At 43.2% G+C, this 15935-nt stretch overlaps 1 protein-coding gene across 1 annotated transcript in view; it reads right to left on the reverse strand.

Moving 5' to 3' along the window:
• NWD2 (NACHT and WD repeat domain containing 2) overlaps positions 1–15935 on the reverse strand; it is a gene marked incomplete at its 5' end in the record, with an annotated part of 134806 nt that overhangs the window by 12227 nt on the left and 106644 nt on the right. Inside the window, one exon of the mRNA XM_079776677.1 lies at positions 3109–3312. Coding sequence (XP_079632803.1) covers positions 3109–3312 — 204 coding nt within the window. The remainder of the gene's footprint in view (positions 1–3108; positions 3313–15935) is intronic.

The raw sequence follows: 15935 nt of genomic DNA on the forward strand, positions 1-15935 counted from the left end.
AACTTGCCCAAGTTACACAAGGGTGTGAATCCAAACAGGATGTATTTGCTGGGCTTTCTTATTATACCATGTCGTTCCCTCTTGATTTTTGATACAAATGTCATAACAAAATCATATCTTTAATATTCTCTAAAGAGGAAGGAAAGTTTAACCAGACCCAGCCAGTTAAACTGTTCATTTATTCATATGTTATAATTTAATTGTTTTCATTGTTTCTTCTTCATTTGTTTTTCTGATCCTCTAGGAAATAAAGCAGGAGGATTGCCCACCAAGAAAGTAACATTCATATATTCATTCATTAAATTTTTTTGTCTAAAGAGTGTATTTGAATGGAATTTTCACAAAACCTGGAATATTTTCCCAACATGGAAAGCAAAGGTAAAAATTATAGGTACTGTATGGTGTATCCATGACGGGGCTAAATACTAGTAAAATCAGATTTTGCAGGAAATGGAAAGAGTAAGCTGCCATTCCTGTTTTGAAGTTCAAAGTGTATGGCTCCACCTAAGATAATCCCACCTTGATGCTTCCTCCAACCACACTTGCTCTCTATTTGCTCTTAGAGGACTTTTAGTGGATCCATGCAGACCTTCCCTGGCTCCAGAGAGGTAGCCCAACACACAACAACATTCTGTGTGTTCCCACTCATCCTTTCAAAGCCTTTAACCAATTCCCTTTTCCTGCCTGCTCCTCCACAGTATTTAAAAATGTTTTATGTTGCCCTAGCCAGTGGTCGTCTCGCGAGCCACATGCGGCTCTTTGGCCCCTTGAGTGTGGCTCTTCCACAAAATACCACGGCCTGGGCGAGTCTATTTTGAAGAAGTGGCGTTAGAAGAAGTTTAAGTTTAAAAAATTTGGCTCTCAAAAGAAATTTCAATCGTTGTACTGTTGATATTTGGCTCTGTTGACTAATGAGTTTGCCGACCACTGCCCTATCCGGTTTTGTGCAATGGTTGGAGTGTCAGGTCCCAGGTCCGATTCCGGTTAAGGGCATGTACTTCGGTTGCAGGCTCGATCCCCGTGTCCCTGTGGTGTGTGTAGGAGGCAACCAATTGATGTGTCTCTCTCACATCAATGTTTCTCTCTCTGTCTCTCCCTCTCCCTTCCACTCTCTCTAAAAATCAATGGAAAAATATCCTTGGGTGAGGATTAACAACAACAAAAAGTTTTATGTCTACAATCAATTGACAATAATTATGAACTGTAATAAACCTAACATTTGGATGAATGACATGTTAGATATTTTAAGATGCATGTTACACAACTTATGTAATAATTTCAGGCCAACATTTTAAGTCGATGACTTAATACTATTTTTGTAGAAAACTAAATTCACACTGATAATCAGAAATGTTCCCAGTCATGCAATTCAAAGGTAAACACAGCTGAAAATTGGAATATTAGCTTGACACACACACATACATGTTCAATAGTCATATTTAACAACCATTTATGCAGAAATAGCATGTGTGGTTTAGAGAATAATTTAAATTTCCCCAGAGGATCCTAGAATCAAATGAAGAAGGGGTAACTAAAACCAGCGAAACAGCACCACGTGAGCAACTGCTCCCAAACCACCGTGTGGACCTGGATTCCTGAGGGATCGTGTGTTTAGACAGCTACATTGACTAGCTACTACCTTTACTCTTGGCTCATTTAACTGGGAAATGGTTTGGGTTTACCCCAGTATTTCTCTCCATAGAAGCAACATGCTTGCAGATAATTACTTTGAAAAATGCATGTGAGGGAGAAGAAATAAAATCAAGGATTCTGACCTTATTTCATATTGCATGGAAAAACGCTTTATGTTAAGTACCAGAACAATAAATATGCAAGGTCCCTCAATGAAGAACTGGGTTGCCAACCCAGGGCTCTCCTCCTCTCAGAGCTGCCTGGGGCTAAATGTATCAGGCTGTCTTCTTTGGAAGAGGGATGGAATCTGTGCCTTCTTATCAGTCTCTCCTGCAATGCAGAGACCCACCCATTTTCTCTTCCTCCTTCATGCAGTTTTAGGAGAAACATCGTGGATACAGTTAGGATTCAAGTTGGAGAGGGGACAACGATGTTTCCATCATAGTCATGTATGAATCAACCTCATTCCAAGATGCTTGCTTCTTAAGATTTAAGAACATAAAGTAAATTTGTATGAAATGTTAAAGGAAAATATTGAATTAAAAAATAGGAAACTATAAAAGTACATTTGAAAATACCATCCCAGCAATCAAACAAACCAAAAAAACCCTTTCACAAAATTAAAAGTACAACTGTTGAACTTGAAAACTCACTGTATGGACAGAGTGAATACAGCTAAGGAAAAAATACATGAACTGGAAGAAAGATCTAAAATAATCTGGAAAGAAGCAGAGAGGTAAGAAAATTGATAATGTGAAAGAGGATTAAGAGGCATGGAAGACAGACTGAGATGGTCTAATGTCCATCTAATAAAAGAGCAAAAAGGAAAGAACAGAGGAAATAGAGGAAAGATTATTTATGTGATGAGGTGATGGCTGAGAACTTTGACAATTGATAGAATACATGAATTTACAAACATAAGAAGCATGACACATATTAATCAGAATAAATAGACATATAGCAACATGGGAAAAGTAATATTTTCAGAGAAACAAACACTGAGAAAATGTATCTCTTAGTTGAGCTTCATTACTGGAACTTCCAAAAGATACACTTCAGGAAGAGGGAAGTGACCCCAGAAGGAAAGTCTGAGCTGCTAAAGAGAAAAGCGAGTCAAAAATGGAAAGGTTTCTGCCCTGGCCCGGTGGCTCAGTTGGTTGGGGTGTCATCCAGTTCACCGAAAGGTTGCAGGTTTGATTCTCAGTCAGGTCACATCCCTAGGTTATGGGTTTGATTCCTGGTTGGGGCGGGTACAGGAAGCAACAGATTAATGTTCCTCACCTCTCTCTCTCTCTCTCTCTCTCTCTCTCTCTCTTTCTCTCAAATCAATAAACTATCCTTATGTGATGATAAAAAAAAAAATTAGAAGGTTTCTTAGCTTTGGATTTTGTTGTTAAAAGGAAATTTAGGGAGCAACACAGAATGACATTGAGTCCACCACTCCTGGATAAGCAGTTTAAAGTAAGGGTAACTTACTGCATTTTTATTGCCTTTCAGCATTTCTGATTTGGGTCTGAGGTAATAAGCTGCTGGCACCGAGTTCTCATCTCGACAGTACCACTCTTCCAGTAACTTGGTCTCCAGCTTCGCCTCTATGGCAGCGTCCAAAATCATTTCAAACTCGGAGGCCTCCACTTCTCCGGGGATCCGGATGTTCCCATATTTTTCCCCTAATAGTCCCTGTGTATCAACAAGAAAGTTCAGGTTAGTGTGTCATCAAGAAAGTTTATGTTAGTATTCACATCATGAAGTCACTCAATAAATATGACAAATAGGTTACAATGATCATTGTGCCACCAGTTTTCTTGTTTAATGGCAATGGCTCCCCCCCCCCCCCCGGGAATTATTTTATAAGTAAAATTAGATGAACTACATTGTAATTATAATAAGTTCTTCACATACTGAGAAATGAGATTGTATATCATTTTAGACATTCAAAATACAGAATTTTGTAGCAAATTTATTTTCCTGAAGTTTACGTAATACAACAAAAATTGTTCTATTCTTAAGATATTTTTTGGTTTGTTTGTGACACAGAAAAATGACATGCTGGATCCTGAAATATCAAAAACATGTAAGCTCTCAAACAAAATAAGTGCTTTTTAAAAAATAGTACGATTAAAAATTATTGATTTCAGAGAGGAAGGGAGAGGGAGAGATAGAAACATCAATGATGAGAGAATCATTGATCGGCTGCCTCCTGCATGCTCTCTACTGGTCATCAAGCCCACAACTTGGGCATGTGCCCTGATCGGGAATCGAACCATGACCTCCTGGTTCATAGGTGGATGCTCAACCACTGAGCCATGCCAGCCAGGCAGTTGTATGATTTTTAAGCCCCAGATGTACCCAGCTATAAATGAAAGAAGTATGACATCATTGAATGTGATGCTACTATCACCTCACTGGTAACTGAAAACAATTCAAAATATGAGCAAGATATCATTTTCTTACTATTAAATTGGCAAAGGAAAACATGCTCAGTTTTATGTGAGGGTGTGGGAAAATATCCACATGGTGCTGATGGGTGTGAAAATTGATCCGACACTTCTTTGGAGGTTATTCTGGCAATATGTATTAAAAGCCTTAAAAAAAATATAAAACTTTTTGAGTTGGCAATTTTTCTTCTGGGAATTTGTCTTTAGGAAATAATGAAGAATGTACTAAAGATTTAACAGAATATGTCTGCTGAATCTGTTTTATCAGTAAAGAGCTGGTATAACAACCTAAGTACTCAGCAAAAGGGGGCATTGCCATATTTTATGATATCTTTATTCAAAGGATGTATCAAATTACGTTCTAGAACTCTATGAACATAGAGTTTATAACATAGAAGGGTGTTTATAATATACTGTGAAGTGGAAAGGTAAGTTACAAAACAGTATGTATACGATGATTCCAATGTCTCCTTTTGCAAGGAACTTGAATGGAGGAACTCTACATTGGTCTCCGTTATTTCATACGGTCAAGGAGGGCTCAGAGAGGGCTCTTTTGAGATAAGGGTGTTCTAACTCCAACTCAGTGTATCAGCCTGAAGGCCAAGGAAAAAACATTTTTATTTTAATCTGCATTTGATTTGGACCAAATGAGCATGAACCTTTAAGGGTAGCCAGCCTAGTGATTATCCTATTACCCTTGGCTAATTCTGGATAAGGACAGTCAGCATCCTCAGCCAGGGCTGACTGTCACAAGGAGCGAGGTATTAGTGCTGGGATAAGGCATCCAGCAAAGCCACATGGGCACAGTAGGGAAAAAGAAGGCTGTAAACAGTAGCCACAGGAGGAATCCAAAAAGCATGCAGGTGGAGCTTGGCCATGGCTGGAGGACCTGGTGGACAGGCAGAACATTAAATAGGGGACTTAGTAATGGACAGTTCTCCATCTCCAGGAAGATCATGGACTCAGCTATCGACATCCAAGCCTGGATCCTGGACATGAAGGGAAAAGAAGACAATACTGTGGCTAGTCAAAGAAGATCATGTCCCAGGGCAGGAGTGGCATTACTGCACTAGCAATTTACAGATGGTTGGTTCTTCATCGTCTCTCTGCCCTAAATAAGCTGGTCTCAGAGGCGAGGGCAGGGTCAAGTCTAGGGATCAGTTTCTAAAATATGCTCGATGGATTACCTGCACCTGGATTACTCAGGGGGCTTGTTAAAATATAGGTTAGTAGATCTCTTTTTAGACCTAAAGGGCACTGTGGTTAGGGAACCTAGGAATCTTGATTTTAAAATGAGGTTATACATGAATCTAGAATTTGGGAACCCCTGGACCAGATGGGCCATATGAGGTCACATGAATAATGGTCAGCAAGCACTGAAGGGGCAGGATGGGAACACAGCAAATCACTACAAAAATCGAAGGCTATTTAAAAATAATTGTTTATTTGAGTTGAACAGCTGGCACCAAATGCTATAATTATTTGATCATATAGCAAGGCAAATGTTCCTTAGAGATTACCAGAGAAGAAAAAATATCCTCATCCAATTCAAATCACAGATATATATTGAGCGCCTACTATGTATAAAGAAACTCCAGAAAAGTAATAACGTGCTGTAGGCCTAAAGTTACTTATTGGATTGTTCTCTCCTTTTCCTTCTCTCTATCGATTCCTCCTGTAGGTGGAATGCTCATAAATCATGAAGCAGTTACTTCTCAAGCGTCTGAGACAGGATCCTGCCTCAGACTTATCTTACTATTTGAGAATTAGCAAAAAGAGAAATAGCAAAAGAGCAGATTGCTACCATAGTTTTCAGGAAGACTTTTCTGGGTTCTGTGTGGATATAGCTCTAAGGTAACACACGAAACATGCCTCTATTGGCCCAGCCAGGGAGAGGTGATTTAGAGAAAGAGTCAGTCCAAGTCGTTTGCGAAGTCCAGCTCCTATGGTCAGTGGCTCAGAACAGGGGTAGAGATGTAGGACCAAGTCTAAGAAGCTAGAAGTAAGAGTGGAGGCGGCAAGATGCAATCTGGTCTTGGTTTCCTAACCAGCCTATTTCTTAGCTCTGTAGCCATGGGGAGTATGCATGGATGACCCCAGGGCAGTCGCAGAAATGATGAGCCAGAGGCCTCCCTCTCTGTTCACAACGGCAGTAGAACATTCACTCCCACCAGCAAAAGAGAATCAGATTTTCCACATCCTTCTGACCTCAATGTTTAAGAAGCTCATTTTTCACTTAAACCAACTTTGTCGGTTTGTAGGAGAGATTGGGTGGAGATTTGAGGGGCTATATTTGATTTTGCAATTAGGTCGATGTTTATTAGTTACACCCTTGATAAATCTGCTTGTGCGACCCTGTGTAATAATGTGATGAGGTGATGGCTGAGAACTTTCCACAACTGATAGAATACATGAATTTACAAACATAAGAAGCATGACACATATTAATCAGAATAAATAGACATATTTAGACATTCTCCTGTGTGGGAGAAATGCATAAGTCTGGAATAATGTTCAACTTTTTATTGGATTGTTTAAACACTCTATCAACACATATGAACATAAACACACGGGGTTTCGCCGGTCTGTAGAAATCCATAATCACCTCTCCCACCCACCTGGTCAGGTGTGAAAACATATTTAAATTGGCCCATTCTTAAACACCGAAGAGAAGTCCTATTAGGTAGGAAGCAATAATCCAACTGAGTGCTCACATACAATCTGGGAGTTAAGTTCAAATTTGATGAAAAGTCTAAGAAAATTTTCTAATATTTTTAAACTAGAGGCCCAATGCACAAAATTCATGCAAGAGTAGGCCTTCCTTCCCCTGGCTGCTGGCACCAGCTTCCCTCCGGCACCTGGGACCCGGGCTTCCCTCGGGCCACCAGCAGACACCAGAACCTGGGCTTCCCTCGAAGGCCCGGCTTCGTCCAGAAGGTCATCCGGAAGGACGTCAGGTCTAATTAGCATATTATGCTTTTATTATTATAGAAGATGTAGTTTCTACATGTAAAATTCTAGCCTAAGAAATACTTCCAGATGCTGTGGAACTAGATAGAGTTGGCAGTTGCTCAACAATATAAATGTACTAAATGCCACTGGATTGTTGCCTTTAAAATGGTTAATTTTGTGTTATATGAACTTCATCTCAAAAAAAAGAAAAGAAGTATTTTATGAACTATTGAGTACTTTACAACTGGGAACTTAAATGTAAAAGGACACTATTTTTTGTATCTTCCTTTCCTTCTTTCTAGGCTGATATAATATATCTAAGCCCCTGCTTTCAAAGGCTTAGAGGGAACATTTCCTAAGCCTTCAATTGATTTGTCTTTTCCACTGGGCAGATGGCGATTCCCCCTGCCCCCACTCTGCTCTTCATGTGCAGTTCGTTCCGCCTGAGCTTGCCATTTGAGACTCTTTGGGGTCTGAGGGTGATGGCATGCAGTTTTTATTGTAGCAAACAGAACAGAGGGGTTGAAGTGTTCTCCATTGTCCTGGTGACCTCAGTATGTCCTTGCCTTTGCTCTGTGTTGGGATGTCAGGAAAGGTGAGGGTGGAGTCTTTTGGGGGGTTAGGGATGCCATTCTTTGCAGAGAGCTGGGCAAGTGCTCCCTGGGCTGCTGTTTGTGACCCATTACTCACGGGGACAGCTGGAAGGGAAAGGAGAAGTCCCCACCCCCAACTGGTGCCATAACAAGTTGAATAACATGCTCTTTAGTAAATGCCTTATTACTCCTTACCCAGTCACCAAGTAAGGCAGGTGGGACCATTCCTTCCCTTCCATAAGCTCCCCCTTTATTATTAAAATAAAATCCATTTATTTGTATACTATCTCCCTCACCTATAATCTCATTTAATGTTCATAATCCTGTGAAGTAGGGTGCGTTGCAGAAGAGGATGTCCAGGCTCACAGGCATCAACTGGCTTGCCCAAGACCACCTCTCTAAGAAGACACAGCACTTGAATATAGGCTGTTCAATTCAATAACCTCTTTCTTGCTACTTGTTCAAGTCACGTGCTACGCTCCCTTCTGACAGGGACTTCAGATGACTTATTTGCTTGTGCTGGCTCTCCAGCTGGTGCCTGGCAGGGACCCCATGCCTGGCCATGCAGCCAGCACTGCCCACCTGCGGGCACACCTGCAGGCACACGGCTCACGAGGACGACAGCATGTCCCGCGCTGTGGCTGTGGGTGGTGGCATTCTCGTCATCTGACTTATGGCTAGGTGGAGGGACGAAGATGGTTGTGATGTATTCCCTGGGGCTCAGAACCAGTCTGCACAGGCAGAGCTCCACTGCGGAGTAATGCCAACCAAACCAGACCAAAGGGTCGGCTGCACCTGCCGCCCTCGCTTAATGTTCTTAGTGTTTTTCAAAGTCACGAATCACCTTCACAACCGACTCTTCAATTTTTAAATACAAACACAATAGTAGGTCATTTAGAAGTGGACTGCAACTCAGTTACTCAAAATTTATTCCACGTGTCGCAAGATGCAAGTGTAAATGGAGGAAAGGGGACGCGATGGTTAATTGTATGTGTCAACCTGACCGGCCCATGGAATGCTCAGATATTTGGCTAAGCACTGTCTGGGTATGTCTGGGAGGTGTTTCTGGATGAGATCAGCAGCCAGAACCAGCAGCCTGAGTAAAGCAGACTGCCTTCTCCAATGCGAGCAGACGTCAGCCAATCCGTCGAGGGCCGGAATGGAACAAAAGGGTGGAGGAAGGGAGCATTCCCTCTCGCTGCCTGACTCTCTGCATGAGCTGGGACACTGTCTTCTGCACTCAGACGGGGACGTCCACCATCGGCACTGCCGGGTCTCGGGCTTTTGGACTCAGGCTGGGGCTACACCACTCACTTTCCTGGGTTTCCAGATGCAGAGGGCAGATCATGGGACTTCTCAGCCTCCATAATCAGATGAGCCAATATTTTTTAAAATATATTTTTATTGATTTCAGAGATCCCCCTATGGGGGATCAAGCCTGCAACCTGGGCATGTGCCCTTGACCAGAATCAAACCCAGGACCCTTTAATCTGCAGGCTGACCTCTATCCACTGAGCCAAATCAGCTAGGGAGAGCCAATTCTTTATAATAAATATTTATAAGTGCATATTCTTTGTGTGTGTGTGTGTGTGTGTGTGTGTGTGTGTGTGTATACACAATTTCAGGCTTACAGAAAAATTGAGCAGATAGAATTAGAAGTTCCCATTTACCACCCCTCTTCCATCAGTTTTCCCTATTTTAACATCTTACATTGGTTTGGACCATTTATTACAATTACTGAACCCATACGGGTATATCTTTATGAGCCACAGCCTGTAGTTTATTCAGTTTGCCACAGTTTGTCCTTAATGTCCTTTTGTTCTAGGATGCCACCCAGGACCTCATATTACAATTAGTTGTCATTTCTCCTTAGGCGCCTCTTAGCTCTGACAGTTTCTCAGGTTTTCTTTGTTTTTGATGACGTTGACCATTTTGAGGAGTAGTGGTCTTGCCTTTTGTAGGAAATCCCCTATTGAAATTTGCCTGATATTTTTGTCATTATCGGACTGTAGTTAATGGGTTTGGGGAGGAAGATCATAGAGGTAAAGTGCATTTTCATCATGTCAAAGTACTTACTGTCAACATAACTTAGGAGTGTTGATATTGACCTTGATCACCCGGCTGAGGCAATGTTGGCTGTGTTTCTCCACTGTAAAGTGACTGCCCCACCTCCTTCCCATTTCCATACTGTACTCATTAGAAGGAAGTTGCTTTGTGCAGCCCACACTTAAGGGGTTCCCCTCTTTCAGGGTGAAGAATCTACATAATTTGGAATCATTTTGCACAAGAGATTTGTCTCTTCTTCCCTCATTTGTTAATTTTTTTCAATCATTTAGATCAGAAGCAACTCATGAATATTTATATTTTGGGTTATGATCTAATGCTAGTTTATTTTGTTGCTCAAATTATTTCAACTTTGGTCACTGGAAGCTCTTGTATTTGGCTCCTAGGTCTCTTTGACATACCATGTGATTGTGGAAATTTCTTTTTTTTTTTCCTCTTTCTTTTCTTTTCTTTCTTTTTGTTTTTAAGAACTACTTACTTTCTGCCACTACAAGATGCTCAGGTTCTTCTTATGTATTTGCTGCTCCAGCTCCAGAATCATTTCTCCAAGGAGCCTTGTTCCTTTTACTGGAGAATGGTATTAGAAACCAGGGTGTGGGTGCTAGATGTGTTTGTTACTACTCTAGTGTCATTTATTTTAGGCCTTCTTAGCTGATGGAGCAAATAATTATATGTGCGAATACTAACCCATGTATATACACATCTCTGTAAGTATTCCTGTAGGTAACCATCTGTGCTCATTACTGTTCTTATACGTAATCTCTACTAAGTTAAACACGAGTTCTCTATAAACTCCAAGTGTCTCCTATTCTAACCCATCACCCTGTGGATCATTCTAGCCTCCCTCCTCCAGCTGATCAGTACATTTCGACTCCAACTCCGAGAAACCTGGACCCCACCATCTGCCATTCATTTCCTTGATTGTTCCATTCCAGTATGCATGTACAGCGGTATCGGGAATGTCAGTCTCCACCCCAATATATTTTATTGACAAGAGTACTGTTCTAAAGCACAGTTCCTTTTGCCTTTCATCTTACAGATTCCATTCGTTTTCAACTTACAGTTTTTATTTTTTGGTTAATCCTCACTCAAGGATATTTTTCCATTGATTTTTAGAGAGAGTGGAAGGGAGAGGGAGAAATAGAAAGAAACATCGATGTGAGAGAGACATGTTGATTGGTTGCCAACCCAGGACCCTTCAGTCCAAGGGTCAATGCTCTATCCAACGGCTAGGGCTCAACTTACAGGTTTCAAATAAAAGGAATAAAACATAGCAGATTACGCTGAATTCCCCTTTGACCTGAAAATTCAGGCTGATTCACTCCCCTCACTTCCTTCCCCAAATGCACATATTATAAATCTGTTATATACCCTTCAGCTTATTTTTATATTTTATATATATTTATATACATATATATGGGTATTTTATTTTAATATTTACACAAATTATGTATGGGACACATTCCACACCTTTTCTCATTCTTATAATTTTGTGATGACTCCACTGATAAATTTAGATATAGTTTATTCCTTTGCATAGTTATACTATCCCACCATAAGAATATTTCACATTTTCTTCACCGTTTTCCTTACTGATATTTAGATTCTTCCAATTTCTTTTATAAATAATATCCTACAAAATATCCCATCACTAAGCTAGCAAATATTGAGGGCATCATGTCAGTGGAAATGGCATCGATTTGTATTGAATATACAAAAAGTCCCACGCTCAGATCTGATTTCTAACTCGATACTCCATAAACCATGCATTCCCTCATGTTGTAGTGCCTGCTGAGCCTGGTTCTTGCAGCCCCCCTGTCCAGCTGGCCGGGTCCTTGTCCAGGGTTGGGTAACCACACGAGGCCTGGCCCACAGCAGGCTCCCACTTCGCTTCCTGCTGCCTTGCAGGGGTCAGCTGGGGTCAGCCTGGCTCAAGGGTCTTTCAGAACTGCCTGTGCGCATGCGCGGATCCTGCAGCGGCCTTTCAGCGCTGCTTTGAAAGCCTTACAAAAAGGCTGAATTGCCCATGCAAGGCTCGTCCACAATTCCAAGAAGAGTTTCTTCTTCTGAAAGGGGGACGGAGCAGACAGGCCTGGCCTGTGCCCTGTGGGCCTGAGAACTGGACAGACGGAAAGCGGGCTCATTAAGTGTTACTGTTTCAATGAGGACAGCAGCATTATACGTGGGGACCCACTGATGAGGCCTGGGCTCCTGGAGGCCCCCTTCAGTCTCTGCCTAATCTGTCCGTGGAATTTCACTTATAAGTCCTTCTGGGATCTTGCCTAATATTCTGTCTCCTTAGATGGCAGGGAATCGACCCAGTATTTTAAAAATGCATTTAAGCCCTAACCGGTTTGGCTCAGTGCATAGAGCGTCGGCCTGCGGACTCAAGGGTCCCGGGTTTGATTCTGCTCAAGGGCATGTACATTGGTTGCGGGCACATCCCCAGCAGGGAGTGTGCAGGAAGCAGCTGATTGATATTTCTCTCTCATCGATGTTTCTAACTCTCTCTCCCTATCCCTTCCTCTCTGTAAAAAATCAATAAGATATATTTTAAAAAAATGCATTTAAGTGGTTTTAATCATGTCTTTTATTTTGGAAATTAACCCCTGTGGGATGTATCATTGGTGACTATGTTCTCCCCTACAGCAGGTTTTCTTTTCATTTTGTTGATGGTTCCTTTTGCCGTGCAGAAGCTTTTTAGTTTGAAGTCGTCCCATATAAATGGTTTTAATGGAAAGGGATATACATTTGAATATCATCATCCCCCTTTCCTGGTGGAAAATATTGAGTACGTGGCAGTGTTTGTCATCCCTGTTTCCTAGCACTAGCAGCTGGTGATAAAGCAGGGTCAGAATCATTGTCTCGGAATAGGATTTCTCTGGCTTTGCGTCTCCCTTCTGTGCAGTTCAGAGTCCCCCGGGTTCCTCCAGAAGAGTTCTGGGGGGCTGGAGGGGGATTCCAGGCGTGCTCTGGGGTCTCGTTGCTGCTCTGCCATTTCACCTTTGTAAAGCCTTCCTGTCTACAGCACTGAGTCCAGAAGCAGCGGCCAAAGGCAGACGCCGGGTTGTTGGGGCCTCAAAAGTGCAGCTGCTGCCATCAGCACCCACCGTAGACAATGACGCGAGCTGATGCCTGAAGACATTTATGCCAAGGTTACTGGTGACTGATGTCAAAGCCAGGTGTTTCCACAGCAGGTTGTCCCTCTCTCCTACCACTCCGCGCCCCCCCCCCCCCCCCCCCGGCCTCCCAGGTGCTGGTGCTGCTGTCTCTGCTCCCTGCCGAAGCACCGGCTCCTGCTCTACTGAGGTCCATGGTCTTCACTGTCCACAGCGCCATTTGCTTGGAGCCATTCCCACTCCCCAGTCTTAGGACACAGGCTGTACTCAGATGTACCCCTCTCTTCCGCGCTGGCTTATTCCCTCGGGACCCAACTCACGTCTTGGCCGACTTTTCCTGGAGGTCAGGAACTTCTGTGGTGTTTTCACGGGACCATCTTTTGGAGGGTCCTCTCAGCTGCTAACTTGTGTGAATTCTGGGCTCACAGGCACTTTGGTGCTTGTTCCTGTTATAAAGTAACAACTCGTTTATCCAGCACTGTTTGCTTTTCCGCAGGAGGGGGAGGAAGATGGTTTTCAATGTGTGGGCCCTGGGCCAGTAGCTTCCGTTATCTCCTGGGAACATGTGAGAAATGCACATTCTCTTCTCAGACCCACCCAGTCCTGCTGAAGCAGAAACTCTGGGAGAGTGGCCCTGGGGGCTCCTGACTGGGGACACCACTCTTGACTACCTACTGCGCAGATCTGGCTGATTGCCACCTCCTGGTGCCTCTGTATGTCCTATAAACTGGCGATTGGATTTACATAGAGTCTTGTCATATTCAGGTTTAGGTGTGTGTGTGTGTGTGTGTGTGTGTGTGTGTGTTTTGGCAAGAATAGTTCACAGATGATGCTGTGTTGTCCTACTCCATCAGTCATGATGTTGTATGATCTGTGCGCCCCGATGTGAATAATGCTGAGATGGACCAGGGCCGTGGTGGCATCTGCCCGATGCCTGCTTTACCGAATGGTCTTACCGACCACTGATGGCTGTTGTCTAGGCCTATTATTTCATTTGGGATGGCAAGCTGATTTCTAATACTTTCCATGATGCAGTTGTTAATCATTTCAGCCCTTTGTTTTTGTGGCTGCTTATTTGGGACCATGATAATTTCCACGGCACACTCACAGTGTAAAAGCAGCATGAATTAACGTGACTGTTAATAGATTTAGAGAAATTAGAAAATAGATTTAGATAATTTTTGGATAACTCTTACCATAATTACAAACCCCTGATTTGCATGAGGTGCATTTGCTTAGAAACCACTCATTTAATTAGTAAAGAAATTACAATTTAACAGCTTGAATCTGGGTTCTAGTTTTGAATCAATTATTGTCTACCAGCGTGCCTGTGTGTGTGGAGGTAAAGAGGCTGCTCCTCCAAGACTGTTCATTAGGTCTGCGTTTAAATGCCTCGGCCCCCTGGACTCTGCAATGACAGCATCACAGATTCCTGCCTGCCTGATAAAAGCTTTTAAATATTCTGAGGTAATGTATGTCGGAATACACAAAGTACTCTGCTCTGGACATCTTTAGGGACTTTGGGTACTCTGACATACAATGTGTCTCTCAGACCTGACTCGTTAATCTAGGAGATAGATCAGTGTTTCTCAAACTTTTTGGCAGCAACCTACAATATGAAACCCATTTTATATTGTGACCTCATTCAGACATACACCACACACACACACACACACACACACACACACACACACACACATAACACACACACCACATGCACACCACACACCACACCCCCACACACACCCCCTCCCACACACATCCCACCACACACCCTCCACACACACACTCCACACACAGTCTTGTTAGAAATAAAAACTCTTGGTCTTAATGGTATTTAAGGAATGGGTGGCTTAAGTAGGACTGCCTGAGGAATGTGGACCTAATTTCCACAGGCCTCTGATTACTATGACTTGATCAGCTGAGATGTACGATGTTCCTGAAAGGAATCCTATATAATAAAAGCCTAATATGCTAAGTGTCCGGTTATCCGGTCAGCTGTTCAACCAACCAAAGTGTGATATGCTAATGCTATGCTAAGGCCGCTTAACCGCTCGCTATGAAATGCACTGACCACCAGGGGGCAGACACTCTGACTTGTAGGTTAGCTTGCTGCTGGGGTCCGGCCGATCGGGACTGAGCAAGACAGGCCGGACATGCCCTAGAGCCCTCCCGCGGTCCCTCCCTGGCTGGCCAACCTCCCGCATCCCTCCCCAGACCCAATTGTGCACTGGTGGGGTCCCTCGGCCTGGCCTGCACCCTCTCACAATCCGGGACCCCTCAGGGGATGTCTGAGAGCCTGTTTCAGCCCGATCCTGCAGGCCAGGCCAAAGGACCCCCACTGGTGCAGGAATTCGTGCACCGGGCCTCTATTCTATAATAATAAAAGTGTAATATGCTAATTGGACGGGAAGTCCTTCTGGATGTCCAGATGAAGCAGTGGTGGCGGAGGCAGCAGAGGCCCCAGGCCACCACGGCGGGCAGGGGGCTGAGGCAGAGGTAGCAGAGGCCCTTGGCTGCCGCACAGAAGCCCCCCGGCCGCGGTGGTGGTGGGGGCTGAGCCCCTTGCACAAATTTCGTGCATTGGGCCTCTAGTTAACCATAATTTATAATGAAATATTACTAAGGCTACTGACATTCTTACTAATTTTTATTCTGTTATATATTCCTGAATGGGACTAAAAGGAGCAGAGTACCACAAATTACTCATGACATGAAGCCTATCTCTTTTATGCCATGGACCACACAAATACCTCGGCATGCCCGTAGGAGAGCTGCACAGTGCGAACCCTTCTTGAACTGAACAAACGAGGGGAGAGTTGCATTTTAGCTTTGTACTAGACAGGATCTGAACTTTGAGTTGGGTCTGAAGTTGCCTCAACTATAGAGAAGTCATCTCTATTGGGGAAAATGGACCCGACGTCTAGGACTTTGTTTCTCCCTGGAATAGGCCCACTGAAATCCTGGCTTATGGTTGGATAGCTTACTTGGTGCCCCTAGATTTGCTATGTGACTGATTGTAGTCTCAGCTCAGATGTCACCTCCTCAGCTACACCCTCCCTGACCACTTGAACTACATTAGCCATTCAGGTACCTATTACAACACTTTGCCTTATTGTTTCTTATCATGCCTTATG

This window comes from Cnephaeus nilssonii, assembly GCF_951640355.1.
Source record: "Cnephaeus nilssonii genome assembly, chromosome: 1".
Taxonomy (NCBI): domain Eukaryota; kingdom Metazoa; phylum Chordata; class Mammalia; order Chiroptera; family Vespertilionidae; genus Cnephaeus; species Cnephaeus nilssonii.